This window comes from Myodes glareolus, chromosome 9 (assembly GCF_982192425.1).
Source record: "Myodes glareolus chromosome 9, mMyoGla1.1, whole genome shotgun sequence".
In the NCBI taxonomy this organism is placed as follows: domain Eukaryota; kingdom Metazoa; phylum Chordata; class Mammalia; order Rodentia; family Cricetidae; genus Myodes; species Myodes glareolus.
Genome location: NC_142034.1, coordinates 21,598,077 through 21,621,697, shown reverse-complemented (window position 1 = coordinate 21,621,697; position 23,621 = coordinate 21,598,077). Strand labels below are relative to the sequence as shown.

General features: G+C 50.6%; 2 protein-coding genes across 4 annotated transcripts; both read left to right on the top strand.

Moving 5' to 3' along the window:
- Nucleotides 1-9,209: 9,209 nt before the first annotated feature.
- On the top strand, nt 9,210-19,046 carry Naglu (N-acetyl-alpha-glucosaminidase). Of its 3 annotated transcripts, XM_048450662.3 has the most exons (6): nt 9,210-9,636; nt 10,436-10,583; nt 12,721-12,867; nt 13,034-13,119; nt 15,263-15,519; nt 17,453-19,046. In XM_048450662.3, exons 1-6 carry the CDS (start codon nt 9,236-9,238, stop codon nt 18,655-18,657), a joined length of 2,244 nt encoding a protein of 747 aa, XP_048306619.2. In that variant the 5' UTR covers nt 9,210-9,235; the 3' UTR covers nt 18,658-19,046. The 3 variants fall into 3 exon arrangements, with proteins under 3 accessions (XP_048306619.2, XP_085551929.1, XP_085551930.1); XM_085695803.2 differs by lacking the exon at nt 10,436-10,583 and having other exon boundaries at nt 9,514-9,636; XM_085695804.2 differs by lacking the exons at nt 9,210-9,636; nt 10,436-10,583 and adding an exon at nt 10,673-10,693.
- Nucleotides 18,857-21,841, top strand: Hsd17b1 (hydroxysteroid 17-beta dehydrogenase 1). The gene is made up of 7 exons (XM_048450663.2): nt 18,857-19,000; nt 19,649-19,905; nt 19,992-20,159; nt 20,311-20,490; nt 20,579-20,672; nt 20,992-21,169; nt 21,279-21,841. The coding sequence occupies exons 2-7, from the start codon at nt 19,809-19,811 to the stop codon at nt 21,597-21,599; spliced, it is 1,038 nt and encodes a 345-aa protein (XP_048306620.1). The 5' UTR covers nt 18,857-19,000; nt 19,649-19,808; the 3' UTR covers nt 21,600-21,841.
- The last annotated feature ends 1,780 nt before the right edge of the window (nt 21,842-23,621 follow it).

The window sequence follows — 23,621 nt, the reverse complement described above, 5'->3', positions numbered from 1 at the left end:
CCTACACCCCGTCATACACACAATGATAGTAAAAATAGTTTAAAATTTAGAATGAAACTTAAGCCGGCTCACACCTTTAATCCCAGCACTCTGAAGGCAGCGGCACGGGGATTTCTGTGAGTTGAAGGCCAGCCTTCTACAGAGTTCCAGGATAGCCAAGACTACACACAGAGAAACCCTGTCTCAAAAAACCAAACAAACCCTTAAATGTTAGAGCTCTCTCTGGGCACCGGGGGTGGGGGTGGGGAATACACTCTTTTAAGAAGGCAACAGTTTTAGGCACTGATGACAGGTGGAGCACCTTAATTCAATCCCACCTGCCCCTCTTCTCTGGGGACAGGGGTTCATGTTTACATATGAGCACGGGTATACACCAAGGCCAGAGGTCAATACTCTTTCTCTGTGGTCTCCACCTTATTTCAGCCTCCCTTTTTGGCACTTTTGAGACCGTGTTTTGCTCTGATCCCTGGCGGCCCTGAACTCACTATGTAGATCATCCTGGCTCGGAACTTGCCCCGCCCTCTGCCTCTCAAGGGCCAAGATTTATAGGTGTGCCCCACCACGCCGGACTAATCTGTCCACCTGGTAAATTTATTGGTGTGTGTAGTAGTTACATTTCTGTTGCTGAGATCAAACACCGTGGCTAAAATCGACTCTCAGAAGTTTGTCTTGGCTACACAATGGTATTAGGCATGGCAGCAGGCAGCCGGAGCAGGAAGCTGAGAGATCACATCTTTAACCACAACCAGGAAGTGAAGAGGGCAAACTGGAGGAGAGGTGGGCTGAAGTCTCACCCACCTCCTAAGGCAGTGGTCCTCAACCTTTGTAATGCCATGCCGCGACCCTTTAATGCAGTTCCTCATGTTATGTTGACCCCCCCCATCATAAAATTGTTTTCATTGCTACTCCGTAACTGTAATTTTGCTACTGTTATGTAAATATATATGTTATGTAAATACATACGGTTTTTTGATGGCCTTAGGCGGCTCCTGTGAAAGGGCCCTTTGACCTCCAGGTTGAGAAACATTGCCCTGAAGACTATACCATCCCCAAACGCTGACACTAACCATTAACCAGGGACCAAATGTTGAAATATGTAAGTCTATGGCTAACATTTCTCCCTCAAACCACTGAGATTGAGATTATTTTAATCTCAATAAAGTAGGAGGAGGGCAGGATAAGACTCTCCAGGTCTGGCTGGTGGGAGCTGGGGGAAAGCAGGACCCAGGAATCCTTAGCTTGGCTGAGTTTAGAAGCTTCCAGTTTCCTCCAGCCAGCAGAAGATGGACTGACCCGGCCCTGGGCTGGAATATGTGGGGAGTTATGGGTGAGGAACAGGCTCCATTGTTCCTGCTTCTAAGGGACATGCATGCCCTTTCTTCTTTCCGATTCATCTGCTGAGAGCCTGTGCCCCTGTCCAAGGAATACCCTCATCCTGAGGTGCTAGAATCAACCTCATCAGAGAGGACGACCGCGGGGCAGCTGGCAGGACCAAGCTTCACAGGAGTGGGGACAATCGCATCACTGCCTTCATCATTGGAATCCGGCAGCTTTACCTGATCCGCGGAGAGATGTGGTGGAAGTTACTGTGGGGCAGAGCTCGCTGGCAGCCGCTGCCCAGGGAATCTAAACAATGACCCACCTGAAGGGGCTGCTCCCAACCTACCCTTCAACCCATGTGCTGGGTGTAGGCTGCTCCCTGGTGGCTACACAGGGAAAGTCTCATTGCGCACAGCAAGGGGTTAGGATAGTAGCTGGCCTTTCAAGCAAGCAAGTGGATTGGCAGGGTAGGAAGAATCCTGGGTTATTCCAGAATGCATTAGCAGAGGGATGGTTAGAGACAAAAGAAAACAGAGATGGAGAGCAAGCCGAGAGCCCCAGGCAGCTTGCTTCACACATTAGTGGAAAGAGTAATAAAGCCTGTCGCACACTGACAGGAACAAAACGTACTCATGGTTCTACTATAAAAGTGAGTTCTATGGCAGCCCTGGTGGTGCAGCCTAGACATTTGACAGAGGAGACGGCAGCGGGAGAAAGACAGCAAATTTGAGACCAACCTCATCTACATAGAAAGTTCCAGGCCAGCCAGCCCGGGCTATTTGATGAGATTGTCTCAAGAAAGAAAGAGAGAGAGAGAGGAAAGGAGGGAGGAGGAGAGTAGAGGAGGGGAGGGGAGGGGAGGGGAGGGGAGGGGAGGGGAGGGGAGGGGAGAGGAGAGGAGAGGAGAGGAGAGGAGAGGAGAGGAGAGGAGAGGAGGGGAGAGAATATAAAAGAAAGCTGGGTGGTGGCAGCGCACGCCTTTAATCCCAATACTCAAGAGGCAGAGGCAAGCAGATCTCTGAGTTCAAAGCCAGCCTGGTCCACAGAGTGAGTTCCAGCACGGCCAGGGCTACACAGAGAAGCCCTGTCCAAAAAGAAGAAAAACAGAGGCCAAGTATGGTGGCCCACACTTTTAAACCTTGAGAAGCAGATTGCTGTGAGATCAAGGCAACCTGTGCACAGTGAGTTCCAGGCCATCCAGAGCTTCATGGTGAGACTTCACCTCAAAAAAGAAAGAAGAGAGAGAGAGAGAGAGAGAGAGAGAGAGAGAACTGAAGAAGAGTTAGTTCCGTGCTCAGTGTATAAAAGCACTCCGGTTGCTCTTCAAGGGACCTGGGTTCTGTTCCCAGCACCCTCCTCATGGAGGCTCACAAGCCTCTGTAACTCAAGTCCCAAGGGATCTGATGCCCTTCTCTGGCCCTGCAGGTACCAGGCAGGCGTGCGACGCATAGACATATGTGCAGGCAAAACACCCACACATGCTTGATTACTTGCCTAATTAATAAATTAATTACAAGTGAGCCTCCCATCCCCAGCGCCCCACTGTGGTACAGCTGTGCACATGCCGTGATGGGTGTGTGTGTGGAGGTCAGAGGACAACTTGCCAGAATCACTTTTCTTCTTCCTCTTCCACCGTGTGGGTCCCAGGGATTGAACTCCAGTTGTCAGGCTTTGTGACAGGTGCCTTTGCCCGGGGAGTCGCATTACCGTCCCCTCCCTGCCGTCCCCCTTTTTTCTTGAGGTGGTGTTGTTCAGACTGGTCTTGAGCTCTGGAGATCAGACTGCTATCAGTGTGTGGTCCATAAACGCACCACAATCTCCATGTATTTAAAAAGAAATCAGGCATGCCTATAATCACAGGAATGTGAGAGACAGAAGTATTGCCTTGACTTCAAGGCCGACTTGGCCGATAGAATGAGACTTTGTCTCAAAACGAGAAGAAATTGGAAAGCACGTTGAGCCAAGTGTGGTGGCACACAACTTTAATCCCAGCATTCGGGAGGCAGAGGCAGGCAGATCTCTGAGTCTACAGAGTGAGTTCCAGGATAGGGCTGCTACCCAGAGAAATCCTGTCTGGGGGAGGGGAAATGAAGAAAGAGAAGAAATTGATGAAGGGAAGTGAATTCGCTGTAGTTTGGTCAGACTGGGCGGGAGGCCAACCAAGCCTTAGCCAGCGTCTCCATAACAAACCCTGTCCTCGGTGTCAGTCAGTCTGTCCTGCAGTAACTCCTAGCAAGTTTTAACTCTTCCTCCTGTCTGCCCAGGTGGCCTTAGCCTCTGCAGCTCCTGGCATGAGATCCTTGGGAAAATTCAAATTTCTTCAGGTTCATTGTCTCAGACGTCTAATAGACAAACAGAGGGACAGAATAGTGGTTCTCAACCTCTGGGTCGTGACCCCTTTCACATGGGGTTACATATCAGATATCCTACATATCAGATATTTACATTACAATTCATAACAGTAGCAAAATTACAGCTATGAAGTTTTTTGCTATTTTATTTTATTGGTTTTTCAAGACAGGGTTTCTCTGTGAAGCTTTGGAGCCTGTCCTGAAACTTGCTCTATAGACCAGGCTGAACTCAAACTCACAGAGATCTGCCTGCCTCTGTCTCCTGAGTGCTGGGATTAAAGGCGTGCACCACCGCCCAGCAACAGTTAGGAAGAAGCAATGAAATAATTTTATGGCTGGGGGTCACCACAGCATGAGGAACTGTCTTTTTTTTTTGGCAATACTGTTTAGCCTATTAGCTTATGCATATTTCTAGCTAACTTTTTTTAAAAATTGATTTTATTGAGTTCTACATTTTTCTCTGCTCCCCTCCCTGCCTCTCCCTGGTGTAGGAAGTCCTTCTGTCTATGTGTTGCTTTCATTGGTTAATGAATCAAGAAACTGCCTTGGCCTAGTTGATAAGGCAGAACTTAGGTAGGCGGAGAAGACAGAACTGAATGCTGGGAGGAAGAAAGCAGAGTCAGGGAAATGTCATGGATCCACAGCCAGAGGTAGATGTGCTGAAACTTTTCTGGTAGTCATGACCTCGTGGTGATACACAGATTGATAAAAATGGGTTAAACTAATATGTAAGAGTTAGCCAATAAGAAGCTAGAGCTAATGGCCAAGCAGTGTTTTAATTAATACAGTTTCTGTGTGATTATTTCAGGTGTAAGCTAGCCAGGTGGCCGGGACAAACAAAGAAACCCTCCTAATGTAACATCTCCCCTTCTCTTCAACCCTCTCCCAAGGTCCCCGAGGAGGAACTGTCTTAAAGGGTCACAGCATTAGGAAGGTTGAGAACCACTCACTGATTAAGAATGTCCAGAATGTTTACAATAGCAGTTTAAATTTATTTCTTTTCCTTTTTTTAAAGTTTTTTTTTTTTAATTTATTATGTATACAGCAATCTGCCTGTATGTCTGTCTGCACTCCAGAAGAGGGCACCAGGTCTCATTATAGATGGTTGTGAGCCACCATGTGGTAGCCAGGAATTGAATTCAGGACCTCTGGAAGAGCAACCAGTGCTCTTAACCCCTGAGCCATCTCTCCAGCCCAAATTTATTTATTTTGATGCATATGTGTGAATGTTTGTGCTGTATGTGTTTGCATCTGTGGCCACCCATCTGTTGTTGGACTAGAAGTCCAAACATCAGGAAGGAGTTGCTCCAGACACCACTCTCATAACCACAATTGATGCAAAAGCAAGAGGATTTTTATTCTGTCATAACAGGGCCCTTCAGGTTCGGGATATCAAGGACATCCGATAGCTGTTACAGTCCATCTTTTAAAGCAAAAAGCCACAGACACAAGGGGGGAACCTGTAAAATTGTTTTCCAACTTATTGGATTGGCTTATTTAAAAGATCACTAGCAGTAATTGGTCTATTTCAGGGCAGAATAGCTGCGTGGTCAGGTGAGATAAGGGGAGCATCTGTGGCCTTCCTGACCTTGTTCTAGTGACTAAATCAAACACCAGGAACTGAGTCAACATCTGTGGGTTGTCTTTACCTTAATTCCCAGAACAGAGTTATGTTTGAAGATTAGTCACAAGGACACAGGAGGATGAGCAGTCCAGCATGGGGGGTGGGGGCGACTGTCCCGTTTCCAAGAGAGAGTGAGTGTAAGGTTTTAGAAAAATGTCTTAGGGTTGAGGGGGCTTACAAATGCATTTGGAGTCTTTCACTGTATGTATACAAGCCAGAAGACATCAGTGTCCAGCACTCTCTGCTTGCTTTCCTTGAGACCTCTCACAGAACCTAGAGCTGAGCAGACAGCCAGTCATCCCCAGTGATCCTCATGTCTCTGCCCTTCAGCAGTGCTGCCCTGGGTGGGGGAGGAGGGGAGGTGATGAAAAAGGCACTATTGTGACTAGCAGGAAGTTAACTGGTTAATGAACCCCGGATGGTGTCCCCAAGCTGCTGAAATAGTCCTTTGAAACTGCTTTCTCTAAAAGGCACTTTGGTCCAGAAGGTAACTCAAAGCAGGTTGAAAGCCTGGCGTTGTCCCCCCAACTTTATTCGTGTTGACCCCTATACTTTGGGTCAGCTGCTTTTGCTCCCTGTTAATCGCTCTTTGAGTAATGAACCTGTCTCATCCTCTTTCAAGACAAGAGGCGTAGAGGCTATGTGGTAAGACTTGTTTCATTGGGTTTTTCTGTTTGTTTGTTTTTGCTTTTTGTTTCTTTGTTTTGTTTTTTTGTTTGTTTGTTTGGAGATAAGGTCTGATATATAACCCTGGCTAGTTTAAGACCATGCTGTTCTTGAACTCACAAAGGTCTGCTCTGTCTCTGCCTCCCAAGTGCCGGGATTAAAGGCAGGTGTTGCCACGCCCAGCTGTGTCTCCACAGCCTCTGGGCTACAGGGTGTTCACTCTGCAATTAGGAGGTCCGCACAAGATTTGTCCTTTGAACGTGCTCAGTTTATTCACACAAACATCCCTTACATTATCATGCTACTATAAAAGATAAGCAGACGTCTCACCAAATGAGGACCACTTATTTGGGTAGAAACACTGGGGAATCTCCCGCAAGGGTGCTTCCTTCGGAAGCTTGCAGGTTCTACCCACCTCCGCCAAGTCCTTCCGCTGTAGCAAGTTGGAGGTTGGCATTGATGGAGGCTCAGGAGGTCCCTGTGAGTGTAGGCCAATGGCTAGTACTGTTAGGTGGGACTGTGTGTGGGCCTAGCAACAGTGCCTCAAGTTTAATGGTCACTGGCGTCCCAAGTCCTCTTACCAATGGGGATCAACATAGAGGCTAGAGAAGCCGTGTCTCGGAGCACAGCAAGGACAGTGCTTAGCTCCAGGTTCAGTGAAAGGTCTTAAGGAAAGCAAGCAGAGAGTGCTTGACACCGATGTCTCAAGGAAAGCAACTGCAGACCACCATGAATACTGTTATATTATACACTGATGTCTGTCTTAATTTGCTTCTCTGTTCCTGTAATAAAACATTGACCAAAACGGGCAGTGGTGGCGCAAGTCTTTAATCCCAGCACTCGGGAGGCAGAGGCAGGCGGATCTCATTGAGTTCAAGGCCAGTCTGGTCTACAAAGTGAGTTCCAGGACTGTTATACAGAGGAACCCTGTCTGGTGGAGGGGGACAAAAAGCAAAAAACGTGGAGGGTGAGATGAAGACACAGCCTCTGGCCTCCACACATCTGCATACAGCACATTACCTGAGGAGGGGGTGGGCCGAGGTCCCAGGCAAATCTTCCTATTCCAGTCTTGGACTGGGGTGCTTTCTTGGAAAAAATGAGAATCTCCAGATAAAGGGAACTGAGAGGAAGCAGGGACCTCTCTTTCCACAGGAACGACTTGGAGAGCCAGGAACAGCCTTGTTTCTCTAACCCCCACCGCCATTCCAGCAGGGCTGGTCAGAAACTCAACCAGGTCTTGAACCTTAGGTCCTGCTTCTTCAGTCTCCTAAATGGGATCTCAGGCATGTGCCAGAACACCTGGCTCCAGAATCTTCTTGGAAAATGAAATCTTTCTCAGGAGCCCACTGCTCCCTGCCCCCACCCAGCTCCAGGCACCCTCACCTTACCCTCTGAGACAGGCAGCCTGAGCCTTTGCAAGGCTTGGAACATCTTCGTGGGCCCATACCGAGAGTTTCCATTCTCCGAAGAGTTTCCATTCTTTCTCCTCCGGCTGCTCCCTGCTGCTGGGGGGTCACCTCCTCACCTCCCAGGCCGTTGGGACAAGTGACTGTCCCCGCTCTGCTCCTGCAGCTGCTAGCCAAGCTGGGCACACGTGGCCACATTTTAGTTCCTCAAGTCCCCCAAGTTCCTCAAATCCCTCTCCCCACTCTCTTCTATCTATGCGCCCTCTGCCTAGAAGGCTCTTTTTTCCCCTCCTTCTTGGAAATTCCTAGTTATCCTTGGGTGTCAGATAAAATGTCTCTGCCTGTTTGAAGACCTTGGAATCCTTCACAGCCTCACAGCCTGGGTGAAATTCTGTTATTTCTGTGTGGATCGAGTGTGTGTGCTCGCACATGTATGCGAGGGAGTGTAGGTGTCTCACACACACACACACACACACACACACACACACACACACACACACGGTGGTCAGAGGTTTGAATCAGAACTCCAGAAAAGCGGTTTCTCCTGAAACTTCTGCCGTGCTGAGCAGCTGCAGAATCTGAAATGTTGCGGATTCAGAACCAAATTATCTTGGGCCATCTTCAGCCTCTCTCAATAGCCATTGTTACCTACCTACCTCTGTACTTGACCGAATGGCTTTATGACAAATAGATGTCATAGCGCTGGAATGTACAAAACACTGGAATGAACTTTGGGATGTAGAGAACACTAGTGTTGCTTTGGAATGCATCAGACCCCTGGTTCCCATCATCCCAGAACCCAGGATGTCATCAGAAGCCTGCAACAGGCTTCCCAGATTCACTCTACCCCACCTCACAGCAGTTAAGAGCACTGGCTGCTCTTCCAGAGGACCCAGGTTCAATTCCCAGCATCCACACGGCAGCTCACAACGGTCTGTAACTCCAGTGCCAGGGGATCTGACATCGTCACATCAATGTACATATAATAAATCTTAAGAAAAGTGCCTTGATTTATGACTTTCTTTGCTCTGTTACTGTAAAAATTTCACCAAATCATTTCCACATTGGAACATGGAACTGGGCTGACCTAAAACTGTTCCCAGACCATGGTCACTCATATTTGGCTCCAGAACAAACTATCTCGGTCCTTTTGAAGTGAGAGCTGTGTTTTCCTGTCAATGGACAACAGTCTCCAGTGCTACCTTCTACCTTGAGACAGGGTCTCTTCCTTTTTGTAACTTTGTACACCGGGCCAGCTGTCTCCATCTCTCACCTCACCCAACACTGGGACTGCAGACTCCCGCTACTGGGCCACTACTGGGTCCTGAGGACTCGAACGCGGGTTCTCGGGTGCAAAGGCCTTACCTACTCAACTATCTCTCTCCTCATCAAGGGAAATCCTTATTTGTTTTCAGGTCTCTGGCCACAATAGCAGCTGGGACCATCCTCCACCCGTCCAACAGTAGCAGTGGTAGTGTCTGATACGAAATAAAATGCATAGTTACTAGAGGAGGGGGTTGGAGATATGGCTTAGTGGTGGAGCCCTTGGCTGGTTTCAGTTCTCATCACTTAAAAGGGTGTCTGGCTGGATGAAAGGGAAGCGACTTGCAGAAGGAAGCAGGCTGCACCAGAAAGGGCTGGGACACGTGCAGCGTCCTACGTGGCCGCGGATATTTAATGGGGTCACGCGCCCTCCAGCCACATGCACGGTCAGCAGACCCTAAGGGTCTAGGTCCGGAAACCAAGTTTCCAGGCGGGTAGCTGGAGCCCAACCTTCAGGCCACGTGGCCCGAGGTCCGCAGACGATTGGATGCGGGCAGCCCCGCCCCTGGCCCTGAGCTTGGTTGTGAAATAAGTATTGGTTGTGAATGGTCCGCCGCAAGGTTGGCATCATGGAAGCTGCGGTGCTGGCGGTGGCTCTGGGGTTCCTACTCCTGGGCGGGGGCTCAGTGGGAGACGAGGTTCGGGAGACAGAGGCTGTACGGAAGCTGGTGGCCCGGTTGCTGGGACCCGGGCCGGCAGCCGATTTCTTAGTGTCGGTAGAGCGCGCACTGGCGGCCGAGTCGGGTCTGGACACCTACAGCCTGAGCGGCGGCGGCGGGTCGCCGGTGCATGTGCGCGGCTCCACGGGAGTGGCGGCCGCCGCGGGGCTGCACCGCTACCTGCGCGACTTCTGCGGCTGCCAGGTGGCCTGGTCCGGCTCTCAGCTGCACCTGCCCCGGCCGCTGCCCGCTGTGCACGACGAGCTGACCGAGGCCACGCCCAACAGGTATCAACGCTGTAGGTCCCTACTGGCCTGTAGCCTCGGGGCACCCACCGTTGTTGAGGCCCACCACGCTAGGGTGGGGATAGCCGCAGCTACAGACACCTGGAAGACGGAGAAGAGAGTGCTGACTCGGGTCCCACCACGGTGGCTTCAAATCTTAGCTCCTCTCTAAATAGATGCGTGTTCTTAAGCAAAGTCCCTTAGCTTCTTAGAGCCCCTGCTGCAGGTAATGACGCCCGCCACGCTGTTGATTGAGAGTCTGCGTGCGATGGTAGAATTTCAAAAACGTTCTCGTGGTCCATGCATTCCATGCCCCTCCTTTGGCCTCTCTGACGATGCTGTGGAGTGACCGTTCCCGAAGCCCCAGGTCCTTATTCTAGCACTTGGCACACTGTATGGGCATGATGTGTTCGCGCATCCGTCTCAACCATAAAACTGTAGGACTGGGAATCCACTTCAGGACAGAGACCAATTTTGCCTTACGGCCCTTACATCCTAGGACACCCTCCTCCCATGATGCACAGTAGAGGGTCTGGACATTTTCAATGAAAATGAAGTTAATGTATCCACAATCGCTAAAGGTTACAGAGCCCCAAGAGAAGGTCTAGCACTAGGTGTTGGCTTTTACCTGGGTGGATCTGGAATGAGCAGTAGAGGGGCCACTTGGAAACCTGTGCCCATTGTCCTGTGTGTGTATTGTGTTGGGGTAGTATTCCAGAGCCAGGCTGCCTCTGAGGTGTTCCAGGGTGATGGGTGAGTGGGGCATCCCATACGTTGCCAATAATGTGCCCCCTACCTGCAGGTACCGCTATTACCAGAATGTGTGCACACACAGCTACTCCTTCGTGTGGTGGGACTGGGCCCGTTGGGAGCAAGAGATTGACTGGATGGCGCTGAATGGCATCAACCTGGCACTGGCTTGGAGTGGCCAGGAGGCCATCTGGCAGCGGGTTTGTGCCAACCTGGCCCCTCACACTCTCCTGTCCAACTTACACACCCACTGGCCCTGGGGGACCAAGGCTTCCCTGGGTGGGACAAACCATCTGGGTGCTTACTGTAGGTGAGACTCCAGCAATCCATTGAAACAATTGGAAATGGCGGTACATGCCTGTAATCCCAGCACTCAGGTAGAAGTGGGAGGATGAGAAATTCAAGATCGGGGTGGTGGTGGCGCAGTCCTTTAATGGGAGGCAGAGGCAGATGGATTTCTGTGAGCTCAATACCAGCCTGGTCTACAGAGCAAGTTCCAGGACAGCCAGGGCTACACAGAGAAACTGTCTCCAAAAAACAAGAGAAAAAAAAAAAAAGGTGGGGGGAGTTCAAGGTCATCTTCAGCTAGGTAGTGAGTTCTCGAAGACTCTGGTGAGGGAGGGGCAAGGCTCCTCTACTTCATTAGTCTTGGCTAATTCCCTTCCCTTTAGCCAACCTTCTTAATTTGCTTTCTGTTGCTACACTAAAACACCATGGCCAAAATCAACTAGGGAAGGAAGGAGCTCATTTGGTTTATACATCCCAACCATAGTTCATCATTGAAGGAAACCAAGGTAGAACTCAAGGCAGGTAGAAGGCAAGAACCATGAAGGCAGAAGCCATGGAGGAATACTGCTTATATTGACTTGTTCCTCCTGATTTTCTCAGTTTGCTTTCTTCTTTTTTATTTTTTAAAGGAAGATCTTCCCTATGTTCAAGACTGTGAGACACCGGGCGATGGTAGCACACGCCTTTAATCCCAGCACGCGGGAGGCAGAGGCAGGTGGATCTCTGTGAGTTTGAGGCCAGCCTGGTCTACAAGAGCTAGTTCCAGGACAGGCTCTAAAGCTACAGAGAAACCCTGTCTCAAAAAATGAGCAAACAAACAAAAAGATTGTGAGGCAAGTTGCCTGGGTGTGTCTCCATACTGCCAGACCACATCACAACATTTCTTTTTTAATATTTATCTATTTATTTTATGTATATGAGTGACCTGTCTTCAGGTACACCAGAAGAGGGCACCAATTCTCATTACAGATGTTTGCGAGCCACCATGTGGTTGCTGGGAATTGAACTCTGGACTTCTGGAAGAACAGCCAGTGCTCTTAACTGCCAAGCCATTTCTGCAGCCCCCAATTTGCTCTCTCTGTCTCTCTTTTTTTGTCTTTTTGTTTGTTTGTTTGTTTGTTTTTGGAGACAGGGTTTCTCTGTGTAACAGTTCTGACTGTCCTGGAGCTAGCTCTTGTAGACCAGGCTGGCCTCGAACTCACAGAGATCCGCCTGCTTCTGCCTCCCGAGTGCTGGGATTAAAGGTGTACTCCACCACCGCCCGGCCCAGTTTGCTTTCTTCTACACCCAGAATCACTGCCTGTGGATGGCACTGCGCACAAGAGACTGGGTCTTTCCTTATCAACCATCAGTCAAGAAAATGCCCTGCTGGACAGTGGTGGTGCACACCTTTAATTCCAGCACGAGGGAGGGAGGGATGGAGGGAGGGAGGGAGGGAGGGAGGGAGGGAGGGAGGGAGGGAGGGAGGGAGAGACAGAAGAGAGACAGAGAGAGAGGCAGATGGATCCCTGTGAGTTCAAGGCCAGCCTGGTCTACACAGTGAGTTCTAGGACAGGCTCCAAAGCTACAGAGAAACCCTGTCTCAAAAACAAACAACAGGGCTGGAGAGATGGCTCAGTGGTTAAGAGCATTGCCTGCTCTTCCAAAGGTCCTGAGTTCAATTCCCAGCAACCATATGGTGGCTCACAACCATCTGTAACGAGGTCTGGTGCCCTCTTCTGGCCTGCAGACATACATACAGACAGAATATTGTATACATAATAAATAAATATTTAAGAAAAAAAAAACAAACAACAAAAAAGGAAATCCCGCACAGGATGGCCTACAGGCCAATCTGATGGGGATATTTTCTCAGTAGAGGTTTCTTCTTCCCAGACAACCCTAGCTTAAGTAAAGTTCACAAACAAAGGCATTATTTTTTATGGATTCTCCTACCCAGTCCATTTCTCCTGGACTCCAGCTCTGTATTATAGCAGCAGTACCCAGCGTAGGCGTGATGAGCGGAGGCGAGTCACGTGTTTACAGGTGTGGGGGCTCTTCCTTCTGCAGGTATACCTGGCCTTGGGCCTGACCCAGTCAGAGATCGACGACTACTTCACCGGTCCGGCCTTCCTGGCCTGGGAACGCATGGGTAACCTGCACACCTGGGGCGGCCCCCTGCCCCGCTCCTGGCATCTCAAGCAAGTCTACCTGCAGGTAAGGAGTGGAGAAGAAGGCAGAATGGGTGTTGGGTGGTCTCAGACCCAGGGATGGCGGTGCTTAGCCCTCAGGGTCTTAAGTGGTCCACAGGGAACTTTCCTCCCTGAATAAGTAAGGGCCTCCCCCAGCGAGGTCCTGGCACATTGACCTCTGTCCCTCTCAGCATCGGATCCTGGACCGGATGCGCTCCTTTGGCATGATCCCAGTGCTGCCTGCCTTCGCAGGACACGTCCCTAAGGCCATTACCAGGTGAGGCCCTCCTTATTCAACTCCAAGGGAAAAGGTTTGCCCTGAAAAGCATTATGTAAACACGGAAGCTCTGGACGTTGGTGTCTCTTGACTCCTGGTTCTGCCATTGGCCACTGCCTGGACAGATGATTTGACGTCTCCGTGACTCAGTTTTCTTGCTTGCAAAATGGGTTCATTGCTGGGTAGGATGGGACACACTCACTCTTCTGATCTTTGTGTTCAGGGGATTGAGGTGGGGACACCGCCAGTTCCAGGCCAGCCCGAACTACATAGAGAAACCCAGTCTTTCTATATGTAAATTTATACCCACGGGGTCAGGGCCCACTGCTCTTGCCGAGGACCATGGTTCAGTTGCCAGCACCCACGTGGTAGTTCACGGCCGTCTGTCTCTCCTGTTCCAGAGGATCCGATGACGTCAGGCGCTGCATACACCTGCATAAGTGCAGACACATACTCCTGCACATAAAAGTGCATCGTAAAGTATTCCCAAAGTATTAGCATCAAGCTTAGAAAGCTCACCAAGTTTAAAAAGGTTTAGTTTATTTTATGTGTATGGGTGCTTTGCCTGTGTGTGTGTCTGTGTACCACATTCATGCCTGCTGCTGGTGGAGAACAGCAGAGGGTATCAGATCCCCTAAGGCTGGAGTGACAGAGGGCTGTGACCTTCCATGTAAGTGCTGGGAATCAAACCTGTTCCTCTGGAAGAGCAGCCAGTGTTTTATTTTGGTTTTTGGTTTTTTGCTTTTTGGGTTTTTTTTGGGGGTTTTGTGTTTGTTTTTTTGTCTTTTGAGATAGGGTTTCTCTGTGTAGCTTTGGAGCTTGTCCTGGAACTTACTCTGTAGATCAGGGTGGTCTCGAACTCACAGAGATCTGCCTGTCTCTGCCTCCCAAGTGCTGGGATGTTGACAGGGATTTCTGTCCCACCCGGTCCTTCGGTCGTTCAGTCCCATAGAAAACACACAGAGGTCTACATTAATTATAAACTGATTGGCCTAGTAGCTCAGACTTTTTATTAACTCTTATAATTTATATTAACCCATAATACTTGTCTGTATTAACCTTATAGCTTGGGACCTTTTTTGGCAAAACAGTTACATCTTGCTTGCTCTGTGTCTGGCTTCCTCTGTCTCTGGGTCATGACTGTAGACTGACTTTTCCTCTTCTCAGAATTACCCTGTTCTCCTTGTCCTGCCTCTACTTCCTGCCTGGTTGCCCCACCTATACTTTCTGCCTGGCTACTGGCCAATCAGCATTTTATTAAACAAGTACAAGAAACAAATCTTTACAGGGTAAAACCATTGTCCCACAGCACTGGGATTAAAGGTATCTGCCACCACCACCTGGCACAGCCAGTGTTCTTAACTACTGAGATATCACTTCAGTCCCTAAGTTTAATTTAGTGTGTGTGTGTGTGTGTGTGTGTGTGTGTGTGTAAAAATTTATTATTTAATAGAAGACTATTTAAAGAAAAGGAATGAAAAATTACTAAGTAAAAGGTAGTTCCTGCAAACCTTGGGTCTGTATATGCAAGCACAGAATGTCAGTAAGCAGCTGGTCTTGACAGTGGCCCAGGGAGTGTGTTGGTCTCTGCCCGTGTTTTGTACCCTGTCTTCTCTTCTGGGCTGGACAGACCTTCAAGGTCCAGATGAGTCTCCTCCTTCGTCTTGCCAACACCTCCTGGTACCCCCATCATGCCTGGGAGCACCTGGCTCCCCTCACAGACACTGTGTATGGGCTACCCCTCCCTCTTACTCACCAAGCAGTGGGGACCTCCTTCTTCTCATTCAGTGAACATCTTCCCAGGTGTCTACAGATGTCAGACCCAGTCCCGTGCTGGGTCCTGGGGTTGCAGTGACAAAGGCACCCATGGCTCTGTCCCTACAGAGAAATGATTGGCAGAGGAAGATAGCAGAGCCTATTTAGACAGGTGACTCTTGGGGACAGTGAGGAAGAACCAGGCGAATAAGCCTGAGAGGTAGAGGAAATGTACCAGGCAAGGGATGTAGCGTATGCAAAGACATAGCGGTGTGAGAAACTCAGACACATTCCCGAAAGCCACAGATGTGAGGCCGATGAGGGGTATAAGACCAAGTCAAACACTGCGTCAGCCTCTGCCAACCCCGAGCCTCTTTTTTCCCCATAGGGTGTTCCCACAGGTCAATGTCACCCAGCTAGGCAGCTGGGGACACTTCAATTGCTCCTACTCCTGCTCCTTCCTTCTGGCTCCAGGAGACCCCGTATTCCCCCTCATTGGGAGCCTCTTCCTGCGGGAGCTGACCAAAGAGTTTGGCACAGATCATATCTATGGGGCTGACACCTTCAACGAGATGCAACCCCCCTCTTCGGAGCCTTCCTACCTCACCGCAGCCACTGCAGCTGTCTATGAGGCCATGATTGCGGGTATGGTGGATTGGAACCCCCCTGGGACATCAGGGAGAGGGGGTGGGTGGGAGGAGGACCTGTACCCTGGGGATACCACACTTTCCCGCTCAACAGGCTTTTGTGCACATGTGCCATTCTACTTACCCACTCTGGGTGCTGAGGTCTGGCTGATATTGGCAAGTGACCTATGACCCCAAGGGTATATTCTTTCCCTCCCAGTATTTGCTGCTTCATCTCAAAGAGCAGGGTGCCTAGTTTTTTTGTTTTTTGTTTTTTTTTTAAAAAAGAAAAAAGCCATTGAGCACAATTTATGAACAAGATTTTTAAGCTGTGTAGTGGTGGTGCATACCTTTAATCCCAGCACTTGGAAGGCAGAAGCTGGTGGATCTCTGAGTTTGAGGCCAGCCTGGTCTATAGAGCAAAGTTCTAGGACAGCCAGGGCTACACAGAGAAACCCTGTCATGAACGAGCAAACAAACAAGTGAATAAAAATAAAAATAAAAATATTTTAAGCCAGGCATGGTGGTACAGGCCTGTAACCCTAGTGCTTGGGAGGCAGAGGCAGGAAGATCGGGAGTTCAAGGCCAGCCTGGGCTACTTCAGAAGGGGGTGGTAGTAGCAGCGAGGTGCTTTGGTGAGTAAAGGCATGCAAACCTGACAACCTGAAGTTGATCCATGAAACCCACACCAAGATGGAAGAAGAGAGCCAGCTCCACAAAGTTGTTCTGCAACTTCCCCATGTATGCACACACATACACACCATATACATGAACAGCAGCAATAACAGAGCTTTTATTTGGAGCTGGTCATGGTGGCACACACTTTTATTTTAGTATTCGGGAAGCAAAGGCAGGTGGATCTCTGAGTTGAGGCCAACCAGAACTACACAGTGAGTTCCGGGACAACCAGGCTGATGTGGAAAGACCCTGTCTCAAAACCAAGCAACAGCAACAATAATTTATTTGGTCTCCACCTCATTGTTGGAATCAGTTGTAAAGCCTAGAGGTTCTACATCCATCCTGTCCGACAGATATGAGGCCAAGACTTCTCTCTACCACTTAAAGAAGAGGAGGGGCCCAAGTGATAGACAGCCCTCTCCTGATGGGTCATCCTGAAAGGCACATGTTGGCTTATGCTTCTCCAGGCATGGTCTGGAGCCAGAGGCCCAAGTCTCATTTTTTTTTCTTTTTTCTTTCTTTTTTTTTTGTGGGGGGAGGGGAATGGTTTCGAGACAGGGTTTCTCTGTACAACAGCCCTGACTGTCCTGGAACTTGCTTTGTAGATCAGGCTAGCCTTGTGTAGACCAGGCTGGCCTTGAACTCACAGAGATCGACCTGCCTCTGCCTCCAAAGTACTAGGATTAAAAGTGTGCACCACCACGGCACTGGCTGTAGCTTTTCAACTAAGGAAAAAATAAGGGGCATGTGGAAGTCACAGGACAGCTTGCAGGAGCCTGTTCTTTCCTTCTGTCGTATGGGCTTGTGGATGGAACTCTGGGTGTCAGGTTTAGCACTAAGAACCTTCCCTAGCAGGGCCGTCTTGCAGACTTGAGTCTCCACCTTTTCATCTCACAGTGGAGATTAGGCATGAAATTTTAATCTTTTAATTATGAACCCTTGAGAAACATACTCCAACACTATCTCAACCCAAATACTTTCAGATATGAGGATTCTCAGACCCAACCCCTGGGTTTCCTGATTGAGCAGGTCCAGAATTTAGGGCCCAAGCATCCATGTCTTAAACTTTCTGGGTAGCTCTGATATCCAAGGAGCTGGCTAAGTACTATCCTAGAGGAGGCGGGTTGGGGGAGGGGTCCGGGGATGGCAGAACAGCAGGTAGATCAGATATAGGTGATGAGTGCCCTGTAATAATCGCCTTCTTTCCTCCTAGGCAGAATAGGGTCCACATCAGCCTCATCATCTCTCTCTTTGCCTTCCCCCTCCCCCCGCAGTGGACCCTGATGCTGTGTGGCTGCTCCAAGGTTGGCTTTTCCAGCATCAGCCCCAGTTCTGGGGCCCTGCTCAGGTCAAGGCTGTGCTGGAGGCTGTGCCCCGTGGTCGTCTCCTGGTTCTGGACCTGTTTGCCGAGAGCCAGCCAGTTTATATCCACACCGCCTCCTTCCACGGCCAGCCCTTCATCTGGTGCATGCTCCACAACTTTGGGGGCAACCATGGCCTGTTTGGAACCCTAGAGGCTGTGAACCAAGGCCCCAGGGCAGCCCGCCTCTTCCCCAACTCCACCATGGTTGGCACTGGCATAGTCCCTGAGGGCATTGGCCAGAATGAAGTGGTCTATGCCCTCATGGCCGAACTGGGCTGGCGCAAGGACCCTGTGCCAGATTTGGTGGTCTGGGTGAGCGACTTTGCCAGTCGGCGATATGGGATCTCCCAACCGGATGCGGGGGCAGCCTGGAGACTCCTTCTCAGGAGTGTCTACAACTGCTCTGGGGAAACCTGCAGTGGGCACAATCGGAGCCCGCTGGTCAAGCGGCCATCCCTACGGATGAGTACCACTGTCTGGTACAACCGATCAGATGTATTTGAGGCTTGGCGACTGCTGTTAGCCGCGGCACCCAACCTGACTGCCAGCCCAGCCTTCCGCTATGACCTGCTGGATGTCACCCGGCAAGCAGTGCAAGAGCTGGTCAGTCTGTGCTATGAGGAGGCCAGGACCGCCTACCAGAAGCAGGAGCTCGATCTCCTGCTCAGGGCTGGAGGCCTTCTGGCCTATAAGCTTCTGCCTGCCTTAGATGAGCTGCTGGCCAGTGACAGCCGCTTCCTGCTGGGCAGCTGGTTGGATCAGGCCCGGGCAGTGGCTGTGAGTGAAGCCGAGGCCCAGTTTTATGACCAGAACAGCCGCTACCAGCTGACCCTGTGGGGGCCTGAGGGTAACATTCTAGACTACGCTAATAAGCAGCTGGCGGGACTGGTGGCTGACTACTACCAGCCACGCTGGGGTCTCTTCGTGGAAACGCTGGCTCAGAGCCTAGCCAAAGGAGTCCCCTTCCAACAGCACGAGTTTGAGAAGAATGTCTTCCCGCTGGAGCAGGCCTTCGTTACCAACAAGAAGAGATATCCCAGTCAGCCCCAAGGGGACACCGTGGACCTAGCCAAGAAGATCTTCCTCAAATTTCACCCCCAGGCAGGCTCTTTGTGACAGACAGATCCAGGGACCTGCTGGAACAGGCCTTCAAACCCGAAAAAGCACAGCGTGACCCTGAGCCTGGGAGAAGGAGCAGGGTCAGCCATGGCTTGGAGGGAAATGAGCTACTCTGGGGATTAAAGTACTGTTTTCTGTTAACAATAAACCGCTGAATCAGCCTGTCTCTATTAACCGAGGTGCCGTCTACTGCTGGTGATGGGGAAGCTCAGCCGGTCACACCTGGCTAGGGTGTGGCCGCCTGGAGCCAGGTAGATAAACCTGGAGACCCACATGCGCTCGGTCTCTGCACGTGTGTTCGTCTGACCCGTTTGGACATTGGAACTTTTACTCTGGTCGCGTGAGTTTCCCTGTTTTCAATTATTAAATTATATCTGTTGTTTTGAGCTGGTCTAGTTATTTTAGCGTACCGGTCGGATACGCCTTCATGCTGGTACGTCTGGAAGGGCGTGGGTGTCCATGTGGAGCCTGGTGTGGGGGCATTTCTTCCCAAGCCTCACTTCAGCATCCCCGTTTTAACACTGGTCCCCTTAGAAGCTGTACAGCAGCAAGCTGGTAATCTTCTTGAGAGGATGATGGTACACACCTGGAATCACAATCCTGAAAAGGTAGAGGCAGGAGGGGTCGGAAGTTCAAGGGCAACCTTAGCTATGTTATGAATTTGAAGGTGGCCTTGGATACAAGATAGCCTGTCTCAAAAAAAAAAAAAAAAAAAGTTGAGCATTGTGTGTGGTGCTTGCTTTTAATCCTGCCACTCTTGAGGCAAGAGGCAGGTGGATCTAAGTTTGAGGCCAGCCTGGTCTACCTGGCAAGACCCTTGTCTCAAAAGCAAGAAGTTCCTTGGGCAGAAGTTTTGTCCCTGTTGGCAGATCTCCCTGGCACTGCTCAGTTTACACCCGAGCACCCAGTTGGTACTTAGCCCCTCCTTACCCTGACCAACTAAGCCAGCTTGGTGTCATAACCACCTTTCCTCTGCTTTGACCTATAGCAGGGCGGGGAGAGCCTGCCAGGGACCTGGCTCCGGCCTTGAGATTGCTGGCAGACACAACAAGGGGCGGGGGCACTGGGGGCAGGAAAGGAGCCAAGCAGATACCCAGCCCAGCCTGCCACTAGGACCCTTCCTGCTCCGAACATCAGTGCCCTTGGCCATGGACCGCACAGTAGTGCTGATTACTGGCTGCTCCTCTGGAATCGGCCTGCACTTGGCTGTTCGTTTGGCTTCTGACCCGTCCCAGAGCTTCAAAGGTATAGGAGGGGACAGGCATGGAGGCCAGGGAAGAGCCCCCACAGGTAACAGGGTGATGAGTCATTTATCACCTCCCAAATTTTAGTATATGCCACACTGAGAGACCTGAAGACTCAGGGACCACTGTTGGAGGCAGCCCGGGCTCGAGGATGCCCTCCTGGCTCCCTGGAGACGCTGGAATTGGATGTCAGGGATGCAGAATCTGTGGCCGCTGCCCAGGCTCGTGTGACTGAGGGTCGTGTGGACGTGCTGGGTGAGCCTACCTGAAATACATGTAATAGGCTTTACTACCCAGTGTCCAACCAGACCGGGAAGTCCCGAGTTCAGGGAACATGGGAGGGCAAGCTGGAGATAGGACAGAGCCATGCATGAGCAACGGTGGTGTCTGTCCTCTCTCCCTGCAGTGTGTAATGCCGGCCGGGGCCTGTTCGGACCGCTGGAGGCGCATGAGCTGGACGCGGTGGGTGCTGTGCTGGACGTGAATGTGGTTGGAACAATTCGGATGCTGCAGGCCTTTCTGCCAGACATGAAGAGGCGCCACTCCGGGCGTGTGCTAGTGACTGCGAGTGTAGGAGGCTTGATGGGTGAGCAAAAGGGACCGAGTGAGTAAGTAAGGGGTGCTGAGCAGGGCGAGGAGCGCCAGGGCCTCTGCAACCTTGACTCCCCTCCTAGGGCTGCCGTTCCACGAAGTTTACTGCGCCAGCAAGTTTGCGCTCGAGGGTTTGTGCGAGAGTCTAGCGATCCTGCTGCCGCTCTTTGGAGTCCAGTGAGTCACCAGTCTTCCACAATCCTCTGAAGTTTGGGAACTCCAAACTTGAAGACACTCTTGAGCAATGCCTCTTGCCCTCCTTTTCCAGTTTACATTGTGTGCTAGGTGCTATGCAGGGAGCTTGGCACAGGTTATCTCACTTCACAAGCCTCCCTAGCTTTAAGGCACATTGGGATGGATAAACAGAGCGAGTTGGTGACTAGACTCCAGAGCGCTCTGGCAATGGGCCCAGTCCCTCTCAGTGCCCTCCCTATGTGGAGCTAAGGTTAGGCTTGTGGTCACAGCCACTAACCAGTCACTGCTGTTGCCCCCGCAGCGTGAGCCTCATCGAGTGCGGGCCAGTGCACACAGCCTTCTTTGAGAAGCTAGAGGGTGGTCCGGGCGGGGCTCTGGAGCGTGCAGATGCCCAGACCCGCCACCTCTTCACGCACTACCAGCGTAGTAGCTATGAGCAAGCTCTGAACGAGGCACAGGACCCAGAGGAGGTGACAGAGGTGGGTGCAAACGGGGGACTCCTGGCACAGTCTCCGGGTGGGGCGTGGCGGTGCACCCCCCAGTGGTTCCCGGTTCCCCCACAGACCGGTGCTGCTCTTCCCGCCGCAGCTCTTTCTGACCGCGCTGCGAGCCCCGCGGCCAGCCCTGCGCTACTTCTCCACCCACCGCTTCCTGCCGCTGATCCGGCTGCGCACAGAGGATCCCAGTGGCAGCAGCTACGTCGCTGCCATGCACCGCGAGACCTTCGCTGACCTGCAGGCGCAGGAAGGCTCCGAGGCAGGGGCCAGAGTCCCGGGGGACCTGGACGCAGCCTCCAGCGCCCTCATTTGCCTCTCCGGGTGCGCGACCCCTTCGGTAGCATCTGAATTGTGCTGGCCTGCATCGGACAAGCAGGGTCAGAACAAACCATGCTACCAGCAAAAGAGCTAAGCCAGAGTCTCCTTTTCTTATTTTAGAATGTGTTTGTTTTTGACAGGGTCTCACTACGCAGCCCTGACTGGACTCTCATAGAGATCCGCCTGCCTTTGTCTCCCGAGGGTTGGAATCAAAGGTCTGCGCAATCATGCCCTTCTCAAAATCATTTTAAACAGTGCCAACTTCCTCATGGGTCAAGATTGAGGGATAATAAGTATAGGTTTTTTCTTCCAATAAATTTATTTATTATTATTGTGTATGATGTGAAGGGGGACACATTCCACCATGACACAGAGTGCAGAGGTCAGGGGACTTTGTTCTCTCTCCTACCATGAATTTCAGGGATTGAACGCAGGTCTTCAGGTTTGAACCATAGATGCATTTAACTCACAAGTCAGCAAGTTGGGGGAGGTTTTACTTGTCAGCGATGATTGGGATCAGCCCAATTATTGTTGAATCATTGTCTTATTGAACTATTGTCTCATGTCGCCCAGGCTGGCCTTGAACCAGCAATGTAGCTGAAGATGACTTTGACATTTCTGATCCTCACAAGTGTTGGGTGTACAGGCCTGAGCGGCCAGGCTTGACTTCCTAGTGTGATTTCTTTAAATGCATCCTGAGAGCTGTGTATATCAAGAGGATTCAACCAATCTAGGCTGCTAGAGACCCCAAGGGGAGGGAGGTGCAGAGGTAGCTCAGGGATTAAGAGCACTGACTGCTGTTCAAGTTGGCATAGCCTGGGTTCAGTTCTTGGAACCCACATGGAGGCTCACAACTGTCTGTAACTCCAATTCTAGGGAATCCTAGTCCCTCTTCTGGCTCCAGCTGGCACCAGCCATGCATGTGGTACACAGACATATATACAGGCAAAACACTCATATACATAAAATACTACAACTACTGAAAAATACCTAGTAAGTGGCACTCCTGTAGTTTCAGAATCCGAGAGGTAAAGGCAAGAGTGTCCAAAACTCAAGATCATCTGTCCACTACATAGTAAGTGGAAGATCAACCTGGGATACAAGGGACCCTGTCTCAAAAAGAGCAAGCCAAGGCATTCTGGGAGGCAGAGGGAGGTCAGCCTGATTTATATAGTAATTTCCAGACAAGCCAGTGCTACAAAGTAAAACCCTGTCTCAGCAACAGTAACAACAAAAAGGGTGTGGGGGTGGGGGTGGAATTGTATCTGCTAAAAACACCCTTGGCAGGGCTGGGAGTCTAGCTCAGTGGAAGGAGCTTGCTTCAGAAGGCAGGGTTTGATCCCTCAGAGTTTGAGGGTAGAAGATACTTTGTGCCACCTCCATCTGAGTAAAATCTAATGTTTTACCCTAAGTCCTCAAGAAAACTTTCTATGACGTTCCTTTATCTTTTGGCTTGTGCGTGTGTCTACGTGTGTTCCCATGTATGTGGGCAGATGTGTATACAGATATATGTGTGTATGTCCACAGCCGAAGTCAGGAGTCTATTTATTGGTGCAGGGTCTCACTGGTTCCAGCTTGTCTAGACTAGCAGTTTGTCCCCAAGGGACCTAGATCTCTGAGTCCCTAGTGCTGGCATTACAGGAGGACATCAAGGCAACACTTTTATGTGCATCTGGGGATCTGAACTCAGGTTCTTTGGGCTTTATCCATGAATCATCTTCCCAGCCCCTGTATCCTTTGTGATCTCATATGCCACCTTCATCTGTGGACACTTCTGCTCTCCTGGCCCCCCAATACCTAATACCCTACCCTGAGATAGGGTCTCTCTGTGTAGCCCTGGCTATCCTGGAAATTACTCTGTAGACCAGTTTGGCTTCAAACTCAGAGATCTATCTGTGTGCCTCTGCCTCCAGAGTGCTGGGATTAAAGGCGTGCGCCACCACCACCCAGCGACAACTTGACATCTTTTAGCTGGTCTACTTTTCCCTGATCTCTGATTGTATTTCCTTTGTCAGATCTTTGCTATTTCCCGGAGACACCCTGCCAAAAAAGTATTCCTTCCCCTCCAGAATAGTTCCTTCCCTCTGTTTTAGTTCCCTTTATTGTCTCAGCAACA

Bases quoted from the DNA above. Each gene is read 5' to 3' on its own strand.
- Naglu (XM_048450662.3), top strand. From the start codon at position 9,236: ATGGTCCGCCGCAAGGTTGGCATCATGGAAGCTGCGGTGCTGGCGGTG. The intron at 10,584-12,720 runs GTTTGTGCCAAC...TTCCTTCTGCAG, and splicing joins AGGAGGCCATCTGGCAGCGG to GTATACCTGGCCTTGGGCCT. The intron at 13,120-15,262 runs GTGAGGCCCTCC...TTTTCCCCATAG, and splicing joins GTCCCTAAGGCCATTACCAG to GGTGTTCCCACAGGTCAATG.
- Hsd17b1 (XM_048450663.2), top strand. From the start codon at position 19,809: ATGGACCGCACAGTAGTGCTGATTACTGGCTGCTCCTCTGGAATCGGC. The intron at 19,906-19,991 runs GTATAGGAGGGG...CCCAAATTTTAG, and splicing joins CCCGTCCCAGAGCTTCAAAG to TATATGCCACACTGAGAGAC. The intron at 21,170-21,278 runs GTGGGTGCAAAC...TTCCCGCCGCAG, and splicing joins ACCCAGAGGAGGTGACAGAG to CTCTTTCTGACCGCGCTGCG.